Below are 22860 nucleotides of genomic sequence, written 5' to 3'. Positions count from 1 at the left end.
ATAGAAACTATCACCAATTATTTCTTTGGTGTTATTATGCTCTCAGAATAGTATATGATCTTCATTTTCATAGATTTAGAATGTATGTTTTCAGTTTAGTTTACTGTAAAAAAAATTGTCAATGTGGCATTTGAATTATACGCCACACTTAGAAAAAAAATTGATAACTCCAAACATTTAGGGTTTGGGAAAAATCCATTCTAATGGGATTGTAAAAGAGACAGCTGTGCACATTATTTGTAAAAATGGTGAGAATCGGTCAGAAACTGGATTTTTTTAAACTGACTCAAAGTTGAAACTCTAGTTTTAGAGATAATTGAAGTTGAAGTTATCGACAATGAATAATTTAGTTTTTATTCATTAATTTACTTATATGTTTTATTAAAGGTTGTTTGGTATTCGTACTCGAATATGTGAAACTTTTAGGTCAATATTCGTTGTAAGGAGGTCAAGAAAAAATACCCCCCCCCCCAAAGAAATAAAATATAGGGATTAACTAGGGATTTAGGGGATAAAAATGTATTCTGTATAAAAGTTATAAAGCCCTAATCTGGTCCCTAATCATCAAAACCACGTAAAGATACAAAGAAAATAGAATTTGAAATCTGAAAAACTGTCAAAAAATTCAGTCCCAAGTTCTGCCAGTTGTGACTGATTCATTTGGTGACCAATTTCATTCTATCTTGACATAGTTAGGGGATGGGTATGCACTCTCCAGGATGTAGAGGTTACAACAAAATCAGATAATAAAGAAAGGAGACAAAAAAAAAATGGACATTGGTGAAAGTAACAGAAATTAACATTAGGCAATGCATTATTATGATATGTAACAAAATGGAGCATGATAACATACTCATTATTATTGGTATTATTATGTATTACTCAGCAATGCTATACAGGCACCAGCTGCATAACTACTTTGTGGACACTTCTTGCTACTATTCTTCTTTGTGCATCGGGCAAGTGCTTGCAGCTCTTTATTACTGCATTATCCCTCAGTTCCAGTTAAATGGAGCTGTTCTCCTTTTTATTTTGTTTTTAAATACATTTCTGAAAATATTGGGGTGAAACTTTCATGACGCTTAAGCTGTGCATGGCATACATATACAACAGGACCTGATGGCAAAGTTCAATTTCTCAAATTTGCTCTAATGCTTTCCAATTTTTTTGTGCATACTAGCAAATCCTGTAACTTTGTCTAAATGATCACAAACTTAACTTGAAAATTAAGAAAATAAATAATAATTATAAAATTGAATATTGAAAACTTCAGATTTTGAAATCAGCTGCAAAAATATAAACTATCACCAATTGTTCATTTGGTGTTATTATGCTCTCAGAAGAGTATAGGATCTTCATATTCATAGATTTAGAATATATGTTTACAGTTTAGTTTACTGTAAAAAAAATTGTTAATGTGGCATTTGAATTATGCGACAAATTTAGAAAAAAAGGATAACTTTAAACGTTTAGGGTTTGTGAAAAGTCCATTCTAATAGGATTGTAGAACAGACAGCTGTGCACATTATTTGTAAAAATGGTGAGAATTGGTCAGAAACTGGATATTTTTGAAGCTGACTCAAAGTTGAAACTCTAGTTTTTGAGATAATTGAAGTTATCGACAATGAATAAGGTAGTTCTAATTCATTAATTTACTTGTATGTTTTAATAAACGTTGTTCAACATTCGTACTCGAGTATGTGAAAGTTGTAGGTCAATGTGTGTTGGAATGATATCAAGAAAAAATAACCCTCAAAAAAACAAAATATAAAAATTCAAAGTCCTAAGTTCTGCCAGTTGTGACTGATTCATTTGGTGATCAATTTCATCTATCTTGACATACTCTCCAGGATGTAGAGGTTACAACAAAATGAGATAATAAACAAAGGAGACAAAAAAAATGGACATTGGTGAAAGTAACAGATATTAACATTAGGCAATGCATTTTTATGATATATAACAAAATAGAGCATGATAACATACTCATTATTATTAGTATTATTATGTATTACTCAGCAATGCTATACAGGCACCAGCTGCATAACTACTTTGTGGACACTTCTTGCTACTATTCTTCTTCTTTGTACATTGAACAAGTGCTTGCATCTCTTTATTACTGCATTATCCCTCAGTTCCAGTTAATAGGAGCTGTTCTCCTTATCAACAAAATGTTCTCCTTTTTTAAAAAAATTGTCTAAAATACATTTCTGAACATATTGGAATGAAACTTTCATGATGGTTATGCCAATAAGTTGGAGATTTGTTTAACATTTAACATTAATTTTCACATAATTCAAATATTTTTTGGCCAGCCCCAGCTTTTACAGCCAGCAGCTTTAGGGTTAATGCACGTGGTTTGTATTACGTAGGCTTTTCTGGGGGGAGCCCCGTCGGCTCCCGGAGCTTTACCGGCTGATGTGCTAATGTCAGACTTTGGCATCAGTCATGTGTATGGAGTTCTAGGGCCTATCGGGGACCACAGCCAGAACCTGGCCCCCTCAGAGAGGCAAGGGGAGCAATGGCCTATAGAAACCCTCGTGTGGTTGGAAGCATTCTATGTCTGCCATCGACCGGGTCAAGCATCCAGAAAGGTAAGCATTCCAAAACAAACCCCTATTCTGATGAAAATTGCTACCTAAAGCCGAACTAGTGGATAGAACTTTTCAACAGAAAACAAGGAAACTAGTATGACGTCATACGTCACCGCGCCGCTGTCTGCGCAGCTCCCCCCTCCCCGGGAGGGGGAAGGGGGAGCCCCAGACCTCCCACGCCGGCTATCCACCCATCAGTTCTTCGGCTGATGCTATAGGCAATGGTTATGTGCTCCGGCTCCAGTGGTTGTTTCAGCACTGTACCTAGAGTGTGGTGTCTGTTTTCTAGGTGATGCATGAGCCGGGAGTGATTCTCCAGTACTCGGGCTGCATGCGCCTAGGGTTCCCTTCCCTAGGTGCCCTGTAAGTACTGCCCTTGGGGCTTGAGGCCACCTTCCACAAGTTCCTTGGGTCCTGCCCCTGCTTGGCCGTTTACTGCTTGGTTTTTGGCCGCTCTTTGTGTGCTTGGGTGTTCTGTCTCCCTTGTTCGCCTTAGAGTAAGGGGCAGTTTTTGCACTGGTGGGGCGCAGGGTACTGTGCAGCTTGTCTTTACCAATCATAGCGGCCGGCTCTGTTCCGCTTGGGTACGCTGTCCTCTTGCAGGGTTTTCTTTTTCTTTTTTGTTTATCTACCTGGTGGGGGGGTCTGCCTTCGTTCTTGCCCCTTGTGTCCCTTGTGTTCTGAATATTTTCTGGTGGTACCCCCTGCTAGGTCCCCGTGAGTGTACATGTCCCGGGGGTTCAGCTCTTAGAAAGTTGTTTGGTAGCTTTGGGTGCCGGTTAGCAGTACCCTGCCTGGGATTACCTGCGCGCGAGTCCTCTTATAGTAAACGCTCGGGACCCTGGGAAACCCCTGGGGGCGCGCGGGTCCGATGGATGTGACCCCAGAGTCCCCCCTCGCTTCCAGCGAGTTTGAGGGTTGCTCTCACCCTTTGTCTCTGGGTGACTCTCTGTTTTGCCTCCGTCTGCTGCCTGTGGGGTCGGTGACACCTTCGACCCAGAGTCCGGCGAGTTTGGTTGCTCGTTGGGGCTCGGTTACCCTGTTGTGCTAACAAAGCGGGTGTGGGCAGCAGGGGCGTTGCACTTGAGCCTTGGTGATGGCAACGTTCTCGTGGTTTCCTCCCTGGGAGCCCCGGGGCTGCCCCGTTGTAGTTCCTTTTGGGACTTGGGGGTGTTGGTTGCTTCGGTTCCTTCCACGCCCCCCTTGTCTTTCCCCTGGATCACCCTTCCTGCCTGCATCCGGTTCCTTACCGTCTGTAGGTTGGGGGCGGGGTTTTTGATGGTGTAGAGACTCGGGCAGTCTCGGGGAATTCCCCTTCCAGGGTAGTGACGGGGGCATTTGAGCCTGTTCCTCCAGCCGTGTTGTATGAGTCTGCCAGTGGGCTCCCTTCCTTAGTGTTTTCACGGCTGCCCCAGTTTTCTGGTACGGCCAGGGCTTTGGGGGAACGGCTTGGCCCCGGGGCCTGTCGTGTAGGTTCCCGGGGCTGGGGAGGGGCTGACTTGGGGGGCCTTGGCCCCGTTGGACCCCGTGGGGATTTTTATCCCCCTCTAGGCGGGGCTTGTGGTTACGCGGAGTGGGGTCTTTCCTCCCCACTTGCCGTACGTGCTGTTGGGCGTCGGCCCCTCCCCGGGCTCGGTTCCTTGGCCTTTGAGTCGGTTGGTTCCGTCTTGTGGGTGAATGTTTCCTCCCACCCCTTTTTGGGACGGTGTTTTCGTCATGTTTCCCCGTTCGATGGGGTTCTGCGTGACTTCTGATCTTGGGTGTGCCCGAGCCTTCGTGTGCCTTCGGGACTAGTGTTGGCTTCTGTGTTCTCGAGGGTACGGGAAGGTTTTTCGCTACTTCCCGCATTATTGGAACGTCTGTCGGCTCCTCGTCCTTGTCGCCTTGTTGGGCTACTTGTCGCCCGGTTGGGCTACTTGTCGCCCGGTTGGGCTACTTGTTGCCCGGTTGGGTTCCTTTTTGGGCTCTTTGCTTCTTTGGCCGGTTTTATTGTTCCTGCTTCCTCTTTTGGCTACTTTTCTCGTGCAGTAGTCCTGTCTGGCGTCTTCACCTGGCGGTGCTCCCAGGTTCTTCTGGGCACGGTTGAGTCGTGTCAAGTTCGTGCCACCGTTCGCCAGGTGAGTTTCTGCGGTCTGGCGTCTTTTGGCCGGGCGCTGGATGTGGAGTTGTTTATATACCTGTCTTTATTTAGGTATATTTTTGTACGACTGAGACCGTTCGCACACCAGTGACTGTCCCTTTTTCAACCCTTCCTGTCCCCCTCATGTGCATGTCCAACCCATGCTGGAGTCATTCAGGGGACCGTCCTTTTTTAATGTTGTGAGGTGTGGGGGTTGTAGGGTTGGTTCTGTACTCACCTGGTAAGGCTCCTGGCTGTGCTTGCAGGATTTGAGCTACGGCTCTTGGGTCCCGCCTATCTGGTAGAACTTGCGGGATAGTACCAGTGGAGTGCAGTGGTGCTATTGGCACATTTGGGGAACACTGTATTACCATCAGTGGTCTGTGCTTGTTACACGACCTACTTGCGAGCATAAGCCTTCTTGCTGGTTCGTCCGTGGACTTCCAGGGCGCACTAGCCTGTTTTCGTATGGCAGTTCCGGCCCGTCCTGGTTGTGGGGGTATGTGGGCCGGTGGACTGCTCCTAGCAGCTGCCTGGTGGGCCACTCTCTGGCCGGTCTAGCCTGGCCTTGGGCCGGGCTTGAGGTGTAAAAGAGCTCCCAGTATCTCATCCAGCAGGTATCGAGCGGGGTTTCTCCGCTGTCGGTCGCCTGGTGCAGGTTTCTGGGCCTGCGGGGTTTTTGTCGTGTCTCCGTTGGCCCTGTCTGGGGTCTGCCTGCTCCGTTCTCTGCCTTTGCTGAAGGGAGTTGCTATTTACATGTTGCATGTTGCAGTGGTGCCTGTTTCTGCTGCTGCACGTGTGCACTGGTACCGTGTTTCACGGTGGCGTGTCCTTGTTCCTGTGTCCGGTTGTGGAGTGGCACTTTGCTGCCGTTTTGTGCCTGGGGATTGCGTGGGTTTTTTTCTGTCCCTGCCTGATTGTCCACCCGTGGTTGTTATCCTGGGATTTTTGTGCTTCCGCTCTTTCTTCCTGTCTCCTCTGCAGCAGGGGTGTTCTGCGTGTGTTCTTAGGCGTTTGTCAGCCTGTGTCCTGTGATGTGCTTCTTTGTCTTGGTCTATTGCAGTTGTTCGTACTCCTTGGTTCGGGTACTGTTCTGGCGGCGACCCTTCCGCCTTCTTTGGTTTCCTAGCTTGCCCTGCCGGTTTTTTTTTTTTTTGGGTCTTGCGATGTCTCGCGTCGGACCCGTCGTTTCTGAACTCCTGGCGGGCTTGCATGCTTTGGGGAGTTTTTCTGTTCGGCAGACGTTCCATCTCCTTGTGCCGGTGGTCGCACCCGAGATCTTCCCGCGGCTCTGCCTTTTCCTGGGCTCGGAGGGGCCTTGTCGGGGCTGCTTATGTTCTGCCTCGCAGTCTCGCCTCCGGTTGGTGGTCGGGTGGCTTCGTGGTAGGTGTCCCACCTGCGTGCTTCTCTTGGCGGCAGTATGGGGTATTTTGGCGGTCCTTCCTTTTCCTGTCCCTTCTTAGGTGGTTACTCTTGTTACCTTGGTTTACTCTCGGCTTGGTTTTCTGGTGGGGGTTGGGGGCCGTCGTCTTGCCACATACTGTCGCCTCTTTTCGTGCGGCGCGGGCGGAGCCGTTTCAGCTTACTTTCGGTCTTGGTGTTGCTTCTGCACCGTTAGTCAGCTGTCTTGTGCGTCGTTTCACCTCCGGCCTGTTCGTGCGCTGCTTGCACCATCTTGGTCTCTTGGTCAGCGTGCTCTGTCTTCTCCTCGGTTGGTAGTGCCCCTTCGGTTCCGGTGTGTTTTTTCGTCGGCTCTTTCCTTTTGGCCTTTGCCTCTGGGGGTCGAGTCGCTGAGTTTTCTTGCTCCTTCGGTTTTAGCGTTTTGGTTGTTCGGTGGCAGCAGTCTCCATCTTTTTGGGCGCGGGGTGGGGCTGCTAGGTTCTGGAGGGGTCCAGGGTTTGTTGGTGCTTTGTTGGTCGGGCCGGGGGTGTGTCGTTTTTTGTGTTCAGTGGCGGCCCTCCGCTGTTGTTTGCGTGCCACAGCGTTTGGGTCCAGAGCGTGTTTTGCGTTGATCCGGTTCTGTTCGTCCCGGTTCGCGGGTGATAGTGTCCCGGGTGGTCAGCCGTGTTCTTGCGGCTAAGCTGCCTGTGTTCTTCCCTCATGCCTGTGGCGTTCGTGGCTTCACTGCTCTCGCTGCCGTCTGGGCGACGTGGCCTCGCGGTCTTTCGGGCATGGATTTTTGGTGTTCGTGCAGGGGCCTTGCTGCTCGTTGTTCTCGTGTTGTTCCCGGGACTTTTCGGGGCTGTGGCGCCTTGGGTTGGCGTTTGCTGCCGGTTGTCTTGCATCCTTGGGGGGTGCGTGGTGTCCGCCTCCCGGTTCTGTCCCTTTGACCTTACTCTGTGGGTAGTTAGCTCCGTGGAGCCAACGGGGCTCCCCCCAGAAAACCAGCGTTTAATGTAATGAAACGCCATTTTCTGGGTGAGACCCGTAGGCTCCCCGGCAACCCTCCCTCCCTCCGGTCGGCGGTTTTTCGCGTGTTTTGACATCCAGCCATCCAACTGATGGGTAGATAGCCGGCGTGGGAGGTCTGGGGCTCCCCGTTCCCCCTCCCGGGGAGGGGGGAGCTGCGCAGACAGCGGCGCGGTGACGTATGACGTCATACTAGTTTCCTTGTTTTCTGTTGAAGAGTTCTATCCACTAGTTCGGCTTTAGGTAGCAATTTTCACCAGAATAGGGGTTTGTTTTGGAATGCTTACCTTTCTGGATGCTTGACCCGGTCGATGGCAGACATAGAATGCTTCCAACCACATGGGGGTTTCTATAGGCCATTGCTCCCCTTGCCTCTCTGAGGGGGCCAGGTTCTGGCCGTGGTCCCCGGTAGGCCCTAGAACTCCATACACATGACTGATGCCAAAGTCTGACATTAGCATATCAGCCGGTAAAGCTCCGGGGAGCCTCCGGGTCTCACCCAGAAAATGGTGTTTCATTACATTCAACGCTGGTTTTTTTTATTATTATTAGTTTTCTACCACAGACGTGGCCACACATTTATAATGCTAAGCAGCATATATACATTTTCTTCTGTCCTCCATGGACAGGGTTAGAGATGTGTTAAACATATAGTTCAAGGGTTTATTGAACAATCAACCACAGAAGGTGATTTGGTGCTTTTAAAATGCTTAGCTAACCTACATACGTAAATACATAGATACACAAATTTACGTATGCCCTACATAAAGTGTTCGATGTGTCTTTTACATAGTGTCATTAATGTGCATTTACAAAGGTGAAATGTAATTTTGATCAGCTTCCATATATACTTTATACACATACATATACATACACACACATATATGTACATATACATACATATATACACACACATGCATTCACATACATTTGTCTCTTTTACTCTGACAGGGTGAGATAGCTGATAGAGAAACTAGTGTGCAATTAAGCACTTAATTAATCACTGAAGGTGATGAAGGTGCTTTTACAAGCTCAGGTTATATAGTTACATCACATACATACATTGTATAATTGATACATTACATGGTTAATCTTGGGTACAGTAGGCTGTTAGAGAGGGAGGGGAGGCAGCCGAGAACCCGCCCATACCCCCTTCCCCTTTCCTGCCCACTCCTCCTTACTCCTGCCCACCCTCCTTATTCCTGCCCACCCTCCTTATTCCTGCCCACCCTCCTTATTCCTGCCCAACCCTCCTTATTCCTGCCCAACCCTCCTTACTCCTGCTCACCCTCCTTATTCCTGCCCATCCTCCTTATTCCTGCCCACCCTCCTTACTCCTGCTCACCCTCCTTACTCCTGCTCACCCTCCTTATTCCTGCCCACCCCTCCTTATTCCTGCCCATCCTTCTTACTCCTGCCCACCCTCCTTATTCCTGCCCACCCTCGTTACTTTTGTTCAAAGCACAATACAGTGGTACCTCGGAATGCGATTGTCCCTGTATGCGAGGTTTTCGGAAGGCGAGCAGTATTTACTCCAAAAATTTGTCTCGGAAGGCGAGGGTTACTTCGGGACGCGAGTTTGTTGATACGCGTACAGGCCGACCTAGCGCGTGGTGGTTCGGCGATCGTCGCCCCTCCGCCCCTCAGTTTACCATTGTCTCGCGCTCAGTGACTACCCCCACATCAATTCTTCTCGCGGATTTTCAGTGTTTTGTTGGATTTTTTGTGATTTGTCTATACAATTTGTTATTATATATCTCACCATGGGTCCCAAGAAAGCCAGTGGTAAGGATAAAGGCCAGAAAGCTCATGTGAGGATGACAATAGAGGAGAAACAAGAGATCATTCGGAAGCATGAGAACGGTACACGTGTTGTTGAACTTTGTAGGCAGTACAACAAAGCCACATCAACAATATGCACTATACTTAAGAAGAAAAATAAGATTATGGGTGCTAAAGTGGCAAAAGGAGTAAGAACATTAACGGCACAAAGACCACAAATACTTGAAGAAGTGGAAAAGTTGTTATTAATTTGGATACACGACAAGGAGTTGAGGGGTGATAGTGTTTCGGAGGCCATTATTTGTGAGAAAGCCAGGGTGTTGCACGAAGACCTTCTAAAGAATACCCCTGCAACGAGTGATGCAGATAAGAAAGAGTTTAAGGCAAGCAGGGGCTGGTTTGAAAAATTTAGAAAGAGAAGTGGTATCCATAGTGTTACAAGGCATGGGGTTATGTGATGTGATTATGGAAGGGGACTCCCCTTCCAAACAGTAACTCCTCTCCTCCTCCCCCCTCCTCACCATCTTCCATACGCCTACAGCACTCGACAGCAAGGTAAGTAATAACTGGAACACAGTTTTGTAGGTTTATTTAGATGAATTTGGTAAATTAGGTATAAAAATTTAGTTTGATGTGGGGTTTTTGGGGTAGTCAGGAACGGATTAATTCATTTCCCTTTATTTCTTATGGGGAAATTAACTTCGGAATGCGAGTTTTCGGAAGGCGAGGCGTCTCCAGGAACGGATTAAACTCGTATTCTGAGGTATGCCTGTACTGTACCTAAAAAAATTTGTTTAATTTTTCTAAACATTTACTATGTTTTGGTGGGAAAAATTTAGTCATAGAAACCTTAAATTTGTTTTATTTTGCCTTAATAGGTAATACTGCTTCCAGTCTCTGCTCGGCTACCCAGGACGATAGCAAACACAACTTCTGCCCATTAATGATGGTAAGGACAATTTTATTCTTACTGTACTACCAGTGTGTGTGTTTATCATGTTGATGTCAATAACCAGTGATTGTGAGTGTATTAATCAAGATATTTTTATTAGTGTATTAATGTTGGTGTTGTCATTTACCAGTGATGGCAAGTGTATTAATTATATTGTCATTACCCAGTGATGATGAGTGTATTAATCATATTGGCATGACTCAGTGATGTTGAGTGTATTAACCCGTTTGTTGCTAAGGGCTATTTGTCCCTTGTCACCCACAGGCGTGTAACAAAAAAGAAAAAAAAAATTCTTCGTAACCTGTTAATTTGTGTTCCCTGACCACGAGAGAGAGAAAAAATTAATCCTACTTACAAATGACATAAATGAGCCGACAATATGAGCGATGACGTCACACCCTGCATGCTTGCTCATGCAAGGTGCGTCCCAGAGGCATTGCGCGCAGTCCTCAAGCAGTCAGAATTGCCACAAATTTATTTTTGCTGCATTATTTACAGTGTCTAGGCGTATTTTATCACAAATATTATTCAATAATTGTGTTGCATATAATGTTACTTCATGTTCAGTGGTAATAAATGTTGCATACATTGAGTATACACATGTGCACAAAAATATTTTCCCATTATGCCAATATAATATGTATTCACATTGTTCATTATTATATTTACACACATGCACATACTATTTACAGGTTTTTGCACTATTATTGCACATTTAGAATTCTTGGAGAGAGTGGTAGTTGTTGAAGCAGTTGACAGCACACAATGGGACTGCACAAGCTTCACACCATGTTTGCACAAGTTTACGTTTCTGATCTCATTTATTGTTCTACAAACTAAGCAATCACATTGGCCTATTGCACGCTTTCCAGCTGGTGGCAAATGTTTTAGTCGGTGTGCTAGAAAGCACTCCGTGTGAGTGAGCCTGGGTGTAGCAGCATGCTGCAACACTGGGTTCATGATGGGTCTTTGTATGCCAGGAACATCTTTGCCAAACTTTGCTAATAACTGTGTCCCAAGTGTAAAAGCAAACGAACGGAAACTTGGTTTATGTCCAGTTTTCACCAGATACATATTATAGCTGTTCAGCATACTTATGTCAACAAGATGGAAAAACACTTTTTTCGTCCACTTCAATGTTTTCCGCACACACTCGACAGTGCCCACCATCATGTCAGATTTATCAACCAAACGCATGTTGATATTAGTCAAGAACACAATCTGGCTTATTGGTTCTTGTGTTACTCGGTTCACCTTGCCAATGTTCACCATTGTACTATCATGAACGGTTGTCAGCAAGTTCACTTCTCTCGTGTCTTTCTACCTAACTGAGCGTATTTGATCACTTTTTCTTAGCTGGCAGTCACCAACTTCAAGTTTACTGTCAAACACTGGCATTTTCCTTCTTCTTGGCTTTACTGTGCCAAACAATCCAGTTCTATTTTAAATCAAGAACCTAGCTTGCAAGGGACTTGTATAGCAGTTATCCGTGTATAAAACGTGGCCCTTGTTCATCCATGGTGTCATCAGTGACTTTACCACACTACCCGAGAAACCATGTTGGTCGTTACCGAGAATGTCTACATCGCTAGTAGAATACAGAATCGTGTGTAACACATATCCTGTTTCATAGTCACAAAAAACAAAGAATTTCAATCCAAATTTGTTGCGTTTGGAGGGAATATACTGCTTGAATGCAACACGTCCTCTGAAAAGCATAAGGGAATCGTCAATCACCAGCTTCTGTGCTGGTACGTAGAAATCTCTGAACTTACCAATCGCTTCATTCATATAGTGCCTGACTCTCCAAAGTCTATCATCCTCTGTCTGGTCCTCATTACTTGCAAAATGAAGACACCTGAGGAGTATCTGAAACCTGTCTCGGGACATATTTCCTGAAGAAAGGTGTTGGAATAGTCTGGTCTTTGCTCCAATAATCTGTGATAGCATGTTTGACACAATGTTTCATCAACATACATATTGCCAAAAATACATACATTTCACCTACAATAGTGTTTTTCCAATGCTGCAATCGTGAATATTCTGTTATCTCTTTTCCAATGAGATGAGTCGCATGAAGGTTCATTTGGTGTACAATATATTCCATGAGCGGCTCATCATAAAATGCTGTAAAGTAATCCATTTCACACATGTCCTCACCATTATCAGGGAAAAGCTCTGTAATCCCAACTTCTTTATTGTCAAAGGCAGGAATTAGAGTAATAAAATCATCACCATCACTCCACACAAGTACACCTGCTGTCCTGCGAGACGCAACAGTGGCACGACAGCGAGGAAGTGTTGCACACCGTGGACCAGGAGCTAAAGTCCGTCTATGCAAAGTACGGGCGCTATGTGAACGTGAGGTGAAATCACGTGAACATGAGGGTCTTGGTTCCTCATGTGGTGCCATGCGGCGGCGCTTGGCTGGGCGAGACGCTGCTGACGCAACAAATTCTCGCCCAGTATCACCACTGGTACTAGCAACAGGCACGGTAACACTATGCTCTGAATCCACTTCACTAAAACCAGAAAATGAGTCACCTTCCTCTGACTCATCGCCCAAAATATCCTCGTACTCTAAATAAGCACAAGAACTGTGTGGTCGTGGGTGAATTGGAGTAGACACTGGGTGAGGAGGCACGGGTGAGCGTGTAGGCCTCGCCATGGGAGGAGACTACTGTATCTCATATTCACCGTCTGTGCTACTATCATCGGACAATTGTCTGTAGTCCTTATCAATGTCAGGGTCATCAAAAATCACTGTCCTCACCATCAGAAAATAATTCACTAGTTATTTGCTCTTGAGTAAGTGATTGCGTGGTGCGTGCTCAGGAGGCGTTTGGCCGTGCGTTCGCCATGGTGACCGCTGGGTATTTGGGGCCTCCCACGCATTGGTAGCATGAGCTGGATATTTTTTATAAAATGGCAGCTGGTTTACTATATCCCCTGGGCAGCGTATGGGGGGGGCCCCCTACCCCACTGGCCATTCAAATCTTGTGTGGTATTCCATCACGTCATATGACATGATGCACAATTTATAGCAAGTTACTCAACACATCATATGACGTGTTGCGCAGTTTAAGGGTTAATCATGGTGTTATTACCCAGTTATGTTGAGTGTATTAACCCTCTGAAATGCAAATACTGTAGTGTATAATTTTGCTCAATCAGGGGTGTGCATAACACCTTAACCACTGCACTGTGCCAAACGACAAATGCCTACCTTGAGGCTACCTTGAGGTGCTTCCGGGGCTTAGTGTCCCCGCGGCCCGGTCGTCGACCAGGCCTCCTGGTTGCTGGACTGATCAACCAGGCTGTTAGACGCGGCTGCTCGCAGCCTGACGTATGAGTCACAGCCTGGTTGATCAGGTATCCTTTGGAGGTGCTTATCCAGTTCTCTCTTGAACACTGTGAGGGGTTTGCCAGTTATGCCCCTTATGTGTAGTGGAAGCGTGTTGAACAGTCTCGGGCCTCTGATGTTGATAGAGTTCTCTCTCAGAGTACCTGTTGCACCTCTGCTTTTCAACGGGGGTATTCTGCACATCCTGCCATGTCTTCTGGTCTCATGTGGTGTTATTTCTGTGTGCAGGTTTGGGACCAGCCCCTCAATTATTTTCCACGTGTAAATTATTATGTATCTCTCCCGCCTGCGCTCAAGGGAGTACAGATTTAGGCTCTTTAGTCGGTCCCAGTAATTTAGATGTTTTACTGAGTGGATTCTAGCAGTAAAGGATCTCTGCACGCTCTCTAGGTCAGCAATTTCTCCAGCTTTGAAAGGGGCTGTCATTGTGCAGCAGTACTCCACTCTAGATAGCACAAGCGTTTTGAAAAGTATCATCATCGGTATAGCATCTCTAGTGTGAAAAGTTCTTGTTATCCAACCTGTCATTTTTCTTGCAGTTGTGACGGCTACTTTATTGTGTTCTTTAAAGGTAAGGTCTTCCGACATGAGTACACCCATGTCCTTTACATTGCCTTTTCGTTCTATGTTATGTACGTATATTATGCCTATATTATGCGTATATTATGTTATGTATATTATGCCTGCGTTTTGTACGTGGTTTCTGTTTTTATATTTTCAATTTTTCCGTAGCGCATGAGCTGAAACTTATCCTCGTTGAATACCATATTATTTTCTGTAGCCCATAGAAAGACCTGATCTACATCTGATTGGAGGTTTGCCGTGTCCTCTATGTTGCCAACTCTCATGAAAATCCTAGTGTCATCTGCAAAGGATGATACAGTGCTATAGGTTGTGTTCTGGTCTATGTCCGATATGAGGATGAGAAAAAGTACTGGAGCAAGCACAGTACCCTGGGGGACTGAGCTCTTCACGGTTGATGGGCTGGATTTCATTTTGTTGACTATTACACATTGGGTTCTGTCAGTCAGGAAATTGTAGATCCATCTGCCTATTTTCCTGGTAATTCCTTTTGAACGCATTTTATGTGCAATAACACCATGGTCACATTTATCAAAAGCTTTTGCGAAATCTGTGTAAATTACATCAGCGTTTTGTTTGTCTTCCATAGCATCTAATGCCATATCATAGTGGTCCAGCAACTGCGACAGGCAACAGCGCCCTGTTCTGAAACCATGTTGTCCGGGGTTATGGAGATGCTGTGATTCCATGTATTTTGTGATCTTACTTCTTAGCACTCTCTCAAAAATTTTTATGATGTGCGATGTTAGTGCTATCGGTCTGTAATTTTTTGCCTCTGCCTTATTTCCTCCTTTATGGAGTGGTGCTATCTCTGCTGTTTTTAGTATGTCAGGGATAACGCCAGTATCTAGGCTTTGTCTCCACAGAATGTGAAGGGCCTGCGATAGTGGTTTTTTACAGTTCTTGATGAATATGGAGTTCCAAGAATCCGGGCCTGGTGCAGAGTGCATAGGCATACTGTTTATGGCTTCTTCAAAATCTAGTGGGGATAGGGCGACGTCTGATATGTGATTTGATGTTGGTATCATGTCCATGAAAAATTCATTTGGGTTATCAATCTTTAGTGCATTTAATGGCTCACTGAAAACAGAGTCGTACTGCTTCCTCAGTAACTCGCTCATTTCTTTGTTGTCATCTGTGAAAGTTCCATCTCCCTTTCGCAGGGGCCCGATACTAGATGTGGTTTTTGATCTTGATTTTGCATAGGAGAAAAAATATTTCGGATTTCTCTCTATTTCACTGATGGCCTTTTGCTCTCTTTGCCTCTCCTGGGTTTTGTATGATTCTTGTAGCTTGAGTTCAATTGTTTCTATTTCTCTACCTAACCTTCTTCGCCGTTCTTGAGATAGGGTGCGACTCTCAAGTTGTTCCGCGATTCGTTTTCTTCGCCTATATAGGGAACGACGTTCCCGTTCCAATCTGCATCTCTTTCTCTTTTTTCTTAGGGGTATGCGGTTTGAACATATTTCTAGTGCTACTGAGCTTATTTTTTCCAGGCACTGGTTCAGGTTTGCATTTCCTAGCTGTTCTTCCCAGTTTATTTCTGTGAAGTCCTGGTTTATTTGCTCCCAGTTTATCCATTTATTATTGAAGTTGAATTTGCTGAAATCTCCTCCACCGGGAATCTAGACTGGTTTTGAAGGTCCATTCCCCATGGTTGTCAGAACTTCAATTAAGTTGTGATCTGAGTAACAGGTATTTGTAATCATTATGTTCCCGATCAACTCATCATTATTAGTGAAAATGAGGTCCAGCGTGTTCTCCTTCCTAGTTGGTTCTACTATTTGCTGGTTTAAGGCAAACCTATCGCACATCCGTAGCAGGTCATTTGCATGTGCCTGCTCATTTAGGCTACTTCCTGGTATTCTTTCTGATATTACTGTACTAGCCAAGTGCTTCCATTTCAGGTGCCGTAGGTTGAAGTCCCCAAGCAGGATGATGTTCGGAGCTGGATTTGTGAGGTTTTCCAAGCAGTGCTCTATTTTCATTAGTTGGTCTTTAAACTGCTGAGGGTTTGCCTCCGGTGACTTATATACAAGGACAACAACTACATTTAGGATCTCTATTTTGATTAATAGCCTTTCGCCAATTACTGCGCCAACTGACAAAAGTATGTTTTATTTCTTCATACACAGTCGAAGTGTGCTCGCGGTAGGTTGGGTACAAAATGGACTCTTAGGACCTCCAGTGAGAGGCAGCCATCTTGGAAAAAATTCCCAGAATGTCCTAGGGCTGCTGGCTGGGTTAGTACTGAGTGAGCAACAATGAGTGGCACACGCGCCTCTGGCTCCCAAACACCTGTCCAACACGGTGTTGACTTGGGTACAAGATGGATTCCTGAGGTGTTTGCCAGATTGAAAAAAATTCCCAGCATTCCCCACGGTCTTGGGTAGGCTCATATTCAAGGTAGCAACCATGTCGTATTCATCCATATCGAGCTCCCAGCCCTAGTCGGCCATGTTTTTAAGAAGGCATATTGCTTAAAGATGAGCATGCCAATGATTTTGATAACCCAAATCTGGAAAAAGACCTAACACAGGTGTCTGCTACTAGTGATATGGATATTGAAGTGAACGATGTGGAGAGTGTGTACAGTACACAGCTCTCACAGCCCTGCCATGCCGGACTAGGTCATCACCATCAGTGGAACAACACAAATGAATTTTTGTATGTTCCACTGAACATTTAGTGCCAAATGCAAATCATTTGGACCATCCGGGAATTCGTTAGAGCGGGGTCTGTTAGAGTGATGATGCACTGTATTTGAAAAGAAAAAATGCAAGAATAGAGAAGTGATTGCAAATATTATTCAGCAGATATGTAAGTAATAAAATTTAGCAGATACTGTATATAAGTAATAAAATTTACTAGATATAAAAGTAAAAATAATAAAGAACAGAAGAGTGGGAAATTAGATAACTAATCAATTAAGGTTTCTAGAGTAAACGAACTGAGATTCAAATAATTAATCAAATGGAATACAAATAATTAGCTAAGTTAAGAATTACATTAATATTGTAATACAGTGATACCTCGGTTTAAGAATTTAATCAGTTCCTGGAGACAGCTCGTAACCCGAAAACTCGTAACCCGAAGCTAATTTCCCCATAAGAAATAATGGGAAATGAATTAATCCGTTCCAGACTACCCAAAAACCTCACTTCAAACTAAATTTTATACTTAATTCAACTAAATCTACACTACAAACCCTCTGAAATGCAAATAGTGTATAGTTTTGCTCATTCAGGGGTGCGCATAACACCTTAACCACTGCACTGTGCCAAACGACAAATGCCATTCGCCAATTACTGCACCAACTGACAAAAGTATTTTTTGTTCAAGTTATTACTTACCATTGGTGATGAATGCTGTAGGTGTATGAACGATGGTGAGGAGGAGAGGGGTTACTGTTTGGAAGAAGAGTCCCCTTCTATTATAACATCAGGCAGTGAGGACCTCTCAGGGGTGCATTCTCTGGCACGTTTTGCCTGCATACCACTAGGTCCTGGTTGTGGCTCACTGTTCGATGTTCTCACAACATATCTGTCCATGGAAGCTTGTTTTTCCCTTTTGCGCAAGATGTCTCAGTAGTGAAGCATCACAATGTCATTGAAAAGATTAAGACAACGGCCTACTACAGCTTTCTCTGGGTGAGTCTTTTCAATAAAAGTTTGAATGTCTTCCCACATCTGACACACCTTAATTTCTGCAGAAGGGACATTCGCTACTGCCTCATCCTCCTCCACTGGAGAATCATCAGCTCGGTCGTCTTGCTGTTCCTTTTGAAGGGCTTGGAGTTCTTCGGTGGTCAGTTCTTCGTTGTGTTCTTCCACCAACTCCTCCACATCACCATCCAATTCCAAGCCCATTTGCCGGCCCAGAGTAACAATTTCCTCAACAATAGGCGCATCATTTACAGGTTCAAACCCCTCAAAGTCTTGTTCTGTCACACATTCAGGCCACAATTTTTTCCAGCCAGAGATCAGGGTTCTTTGAGTCACTTCTTGCCAGGCTTTGTCAACGAGTTTTAAAGCACTACAAATGTTAAAATGGTGTTTCCAGAACTCTTTGAGGGTGAGGTTTGTGGCTTCAGTCAATTCAAAACATTTCCGGCAAAGTGCCCTTTCATAAAGTTCCTTAAAATTCGCTATGATTTTCTGGTCCATAGGCTGAATTAGAGGAGTGGTGTTAGGCGGAAGGAACTTTACTGTGAGAAATTTATTGTATCTGGGCAACAAATCATCTTCCAAGCCTGGAGGATGATCAGGAGCATTGTCGAGGAGAAGCAGGGCCATGAGTGGCAAATGTTTCTCCTGCAGATATTTTTCTATGGCAGGGCACACCACTTCATTCACCCACTCCATAAAAAAAATCCTAGTCACCCATGCCTTATTATTAGCCTTCCACATCACACACATTTGGGTTTTCTGCACTTTATACTGTTTGAAAACCCTTGGATTTTCAGAATGATACACTAGCAAGGGTTTAATTTTCAAATCGCCACTCGCATTTGAACACAGCACAAGTGTAAACCTATCTTTCATAGGCTTGTGTCCAGGCAATGCTTTTTCCTCCTTGGTAATGTATGTCCTCTTAGGCAATCTTTTAAAGAACAGTCCTGTTTCATCACAATTAAACACCTGTTGCGGTAGGTAACCCTCAGCCTCTGCAAACTCCTTAAATTCTTCAATAAATTTCTCGGCGGCTGGTTTGTCTGAGCTGGCAGCCTCCCCATACCTCACAACACTATGAATACCGCTTCTTTTTCTAAATTTCTCAAACCATCCCCTGCTTGCCTTAAAGTCTCTTTCTACACTCGTTCCAGGGGTTTTCTTTACATGGTCTTCGTGCAATACTCTGGCTTTCTCACAAATGATGGCCTCCGAAACACTGTCACCCATTATCTCCTTGTCGTGTATCCAAATTAATAACAACTTTTCCACTTCCTCAAGTATTTGTGGTCTTTGTTTTATGATTATTGATACTCCTTTTGCCACTTTGGCACTCATAATGTCCTTTTTCTTGGAAAGTATAGTACATATCGTTGACGTGGATTTGTTGTACTGCCTACAAAGTTCAACAACACGTGCACCATTTTCATGCTTCCGAATGATCTCTTACTTTTCCTCTATTGTCATCCTCACATGTGATTTCTTGCCTTGATCCTTACCACTGGCTTTCTTGGGACCAATTGCGATGTATATTATAACAAATTTTATGATCAAATAGCAAAAACTCAGAAAATAAATGGTAAATCCTTGTGAAGAATTCAGGTGAGATAGTCACTGGGCGCGAGGCACTGGCAAACTGAGTTGCAATCGCCGAGCCACCACGCGCTAGGTTGGCCCGTACGCGTATCAACAAACTCGTATCCTGAGGCAACCCTCGTAACCCGATGCAAATTTTCTGAGCAATTCCTGCTCGTAACCTGAAAAGCTCGTAACCAGGGACGCTCATAAGCTGAGGTACCACTGTACATGAATATTATATGGTAATAATACAAGATGGGCAAGGATATGCAATATAAACAGGCAATACACAGGCAAAAGAAAAAAAGAGAACAAAGTGAGAATTAGACAATTAGATTAAGATTATGAATAAATAAATGGATTCAGATTGAAAATAATACAGTATCCACTCAATTTAACAGCCTATATGGGGCTGAGCCCTAGTCGTTATTTACGGAGCTCCGTTATTTCCGAAGTTAAGTCGGGTCGGGTAATTTTTCAAGTAACATTCAGGTAGGATATATTTTATACTGTATAACTAAAATTAAATAAAGTTCATTGTGTAATTGCATTCCAATTTAGTGCCACACCGACGATTAAGCCAGTTGTTGGCTGCTGCATGGATGATGTGTGAACACGGTCTGATCAAGCCCAGATGGGTGGGAAAAAATTGATTCATTCCTTTGTATTGCAAAATATTTCATGTATCAATCAGCAAGTTAATATTTTCTCAATAATATTTTAGAGATGTGTTTTGATTTACCCTGAACAGTGCAGGTAATGTATTTTTAATGTTACAACACAGGCTGTGGCGACCATGCCATAACAATGGCGATCGAGCCTTGTCACTGAGAGCTAGCCAAGACGAAATATTTTGAGCTCACCTATTCTCTGCTGACGGTAGAATATACATTTGCAGAGACTAATATGTAGCTTTTGTTGAAAAAAAACAATTAATATCTTGTAATACTATAATAAAATTGGTAAATTGACTTACTTTTAATGAAGCTGAAGATTACGAAGCTGTGAAGATTACGTCATCCTCTGCAGCGCTTGTTTTATAGTTTATATTGTATACAGGGTACATACTGTATGTACACTTATTTTCAGGCATATTTTAATAGAGTATCCTTCTGTTTCTTGATGTCACTTACTGTACTTTTCCCGATGTTAAACTCTGCTGCTGGTCGTGCATGAGAATATCCTTTATCAAGTTTCTTAATTAACTCCAGCTTCTGTGCAACCGTCAGGCGCTTCCTTTGGGTAACTTTTGGCATTTTGTAAATTAAAAAGATCACAATTACAGTACAGTAATATCCTTCACAATTGAAGCTAGCCGCGCGAGTTCACGGTAAACAATGGGAACACATGGCCCGGCGGAGTACATACTAGGTCCGTGGGAAAAAAAATACCTAGTGCCTATACATACTATAAAAGGTATTTAATAAGAAAACAAAGACTTTTGCTTAATAAAAACTGTTTCAAAATATTTTATTAATAATAATTTACAATTTTCTTCATTAAAGTGAATCATTTTAAAAGAAAATTAAGATGTAATATATGACTCTGGACGATCCAGGTCGGTGGCGGCCTGGTCGCCATGTGAGGGGACGCTGATGCCACAACAAACCCAATACCGACTGTCGGTAATATCGACCGCAGACCGGTATAGCAGGCTCCAGATACTGGGCTCCCAAACCGGTCGTTAATACCGGCAGATCGGTATAAAAGAGGCCGTTAAATTGAGTGGATACTGTAATAAAAAAGGAAACATAATTAATCAAATTAAAAATTCAGTAATCTCTTAAGATTGTAATACAGTAATATCATATGGTAATAAGACAAGTTGGATAAGGGTATGCAATAGAAACAAACACATATCGGCCTGGAAGCACTGATGTACTTAAAGCTTAAGAATCCATTAACAATACTGGAATATTAGACAACAAAGACGACTAGTAGCTAATATTAATGGGCAGATATATAAGTGAGAAATTAAATTATTAATTTTTAATTCACAAAGTAATGAATTAAACATTCAGATAATTTGACAAATTAAGAGTTCAAGGTTTATTACATTTTGGGAAATTGAAGTGTTAGTATCAACAGATAAATGGGTAAGTTGCAAATATTGTAAGCTAAGAATATGATAACTAGACAAATTAAGCATTAAAAAAATTATTACATTTTATAAAATTGAAGTCATTGTAGTAATAGTTATAAGAGGGTAAATTATATGTATTTAAAGCCATTTATATAAAAAAGAAGCATTTAGTAATTAATATTCAAATATAAAAAAGCCAAAATTTAAATATGGTTAGGCTAGGTAAGGCCTGATCACTCATGTGTTACTCTCAGCAATGACATTGGAAGTTCGCTGACTTCCAGTTATGTCACAATCAACAAAGAAAGTTAGTAATTGTTGGACACTTTTGATTTCATGTCTTTTGCTGTTCTTTCTTAGCAATGGTCGTTCCATTCCTGGTGTAGCACTGCTTCATAAGATTTGGGTTTTGTTTGTGAACATGATGCAGTCTGCAGAGGAGGATCAACGCTGCTTGGTAAGGCACTCATTAATATAAAGGTTGGTTTTATATTTGTAGCTGATTGAATGAGGTCTTACTTATCATTGGGATAAGCTAGTTTAGTGAGCATCTGCCTGGTGCTGTGGTGATTGTTTTTATCTATTCTGATAGATTTAATAGTATCAGTAAAGTTTATCTCTGATGTAATCAGTTGATGAGCTACACTTGAACAGTTTTGACCTTCTTGTTCTTCAGGCAGTTCAGTAGAGCTGATGATGAGCAAATCATGGAGTTGTTGTTAATACTGTTGTCTGGAGAGCCTGAAACACTTATAAATTAAGTACTACCTACCTAACTACACATGCTGTATTGCATATTAATGGGTTATAAACCAGTCCAAACAGGGTATAGTTATGAAATACTATAACTCTCATATTGGGTGGGGTGGATATTATGAGGGACTGGTGGCTCATAACAGTTGTAACTAACATGTGTTGTGAGTGTATTAATAATTATCACTTTCGCACTCCGATGTCGCTTTCCAGTGACATCCGTTTTTCTCCTGGGCCGTCTCGGATGATGTGGTCAGAATCATCTATTAAAATATTTGTTAAAAATTAAAATTTTAACTGATCAATCTGGGTGTGGTTTCAAAATGAGCACCTTTAGATTGCACACAATTTGATGCCAAAATGAAAGACGTCACATGAAAATTGATGTCAGAACACTGGAAAGATATAAATAATTTTGTGGTGATGAGTGTCAAAAAGTGTCCAAAAGTTAAAATATTTGTTAAAATTCTATTTATTATTTTATTATTATGGAACTAGTTTTAAAATACGCGCCTTTAGATTGCATATAATTTTGATACCAAAATGAAAGACATAACACGAAAATTGATGTCAGAACATTGGAAAAAATATTTAGTATTTCTTTTGTTTTTGGCTATGATGAATTGTTCTAAAATTAACCCTTTAACTGCACGGCCTATAAATATGACATTCCCTAGTGCGCAGGAAATGAAACCTTGGGAAAAAATTATTTTTTCTTCGGAAAGTGTCAAAAACCCCTCCCTGTACAGGCATACCTCAGAATGCGAGTTTAATCCGTTCCTGGAGACGCCTCGCCTTCCGAAAACTCGCATTCCGAAGTTAATTTCCCCATAAGAAATAAAGGGAAATGAATTAATCCGTTCCTGACTACCCCAAAAACCCCACATCAAACTTAATTTTTATACCTAATTTACCTAATTCATCTAAATAAACCTACAAAACTATGTTCCAGTTATTACTTACCTTGCTGTCGAGT

General features: G+C 43.2%; 1 protein-coding gene across 3 annotated transcripts in view; it reads left to right on the top strand.

The window, feature by feature from the left end:
• LOC138361460 (uncharacterized) overlaps positions 1-22860 on the top strand; it is a 128614-nt gene that overhangs the window by 9568 nt on the left and 96186 nt on the right. For 2 of the 3 annotated variants that reach the window (XM_069320790.1, XM_069320789.1), the window contains one exon: positions 9780-9850. The exons of the other annotated variant lie outside the window; for it this stretch is intronic. In XM_069320790.1, coding sequence (XP_069176891.1) covers positions 9845-9850 — 6 coding nt within the window. In that variant the 5' untranslated portion in view covers positions 9780-9844. The remainder of the gene's footprint in view (positions 1-9779; positions 9851-22860) is intronic. 3 annotated transcript variants of the gene reach the window in all.

This window comes from Procambarus clarkii, unplaced genomic scaffold (assembly GCF_040958095.1).
Source record: "Procambarus clarkii isolate CNS0578487 unplaced genomic scaffold, FALCON_Pclarkii_2.0 HiC_scaffold_406, whole genome shotgun sequence".
In the NCBI taxonomy this organism is placed as follows: Eukaryota; Metazoa; Arthropoda; class Malacostraca; order Decapoda; family Cambaridae; genus Procambarus; species Procambarus clarkii.
Note: the sequence above shows the minus strand (reverse complement) of the source record. Positions and strands in the feature narration are given on the sequence as shown.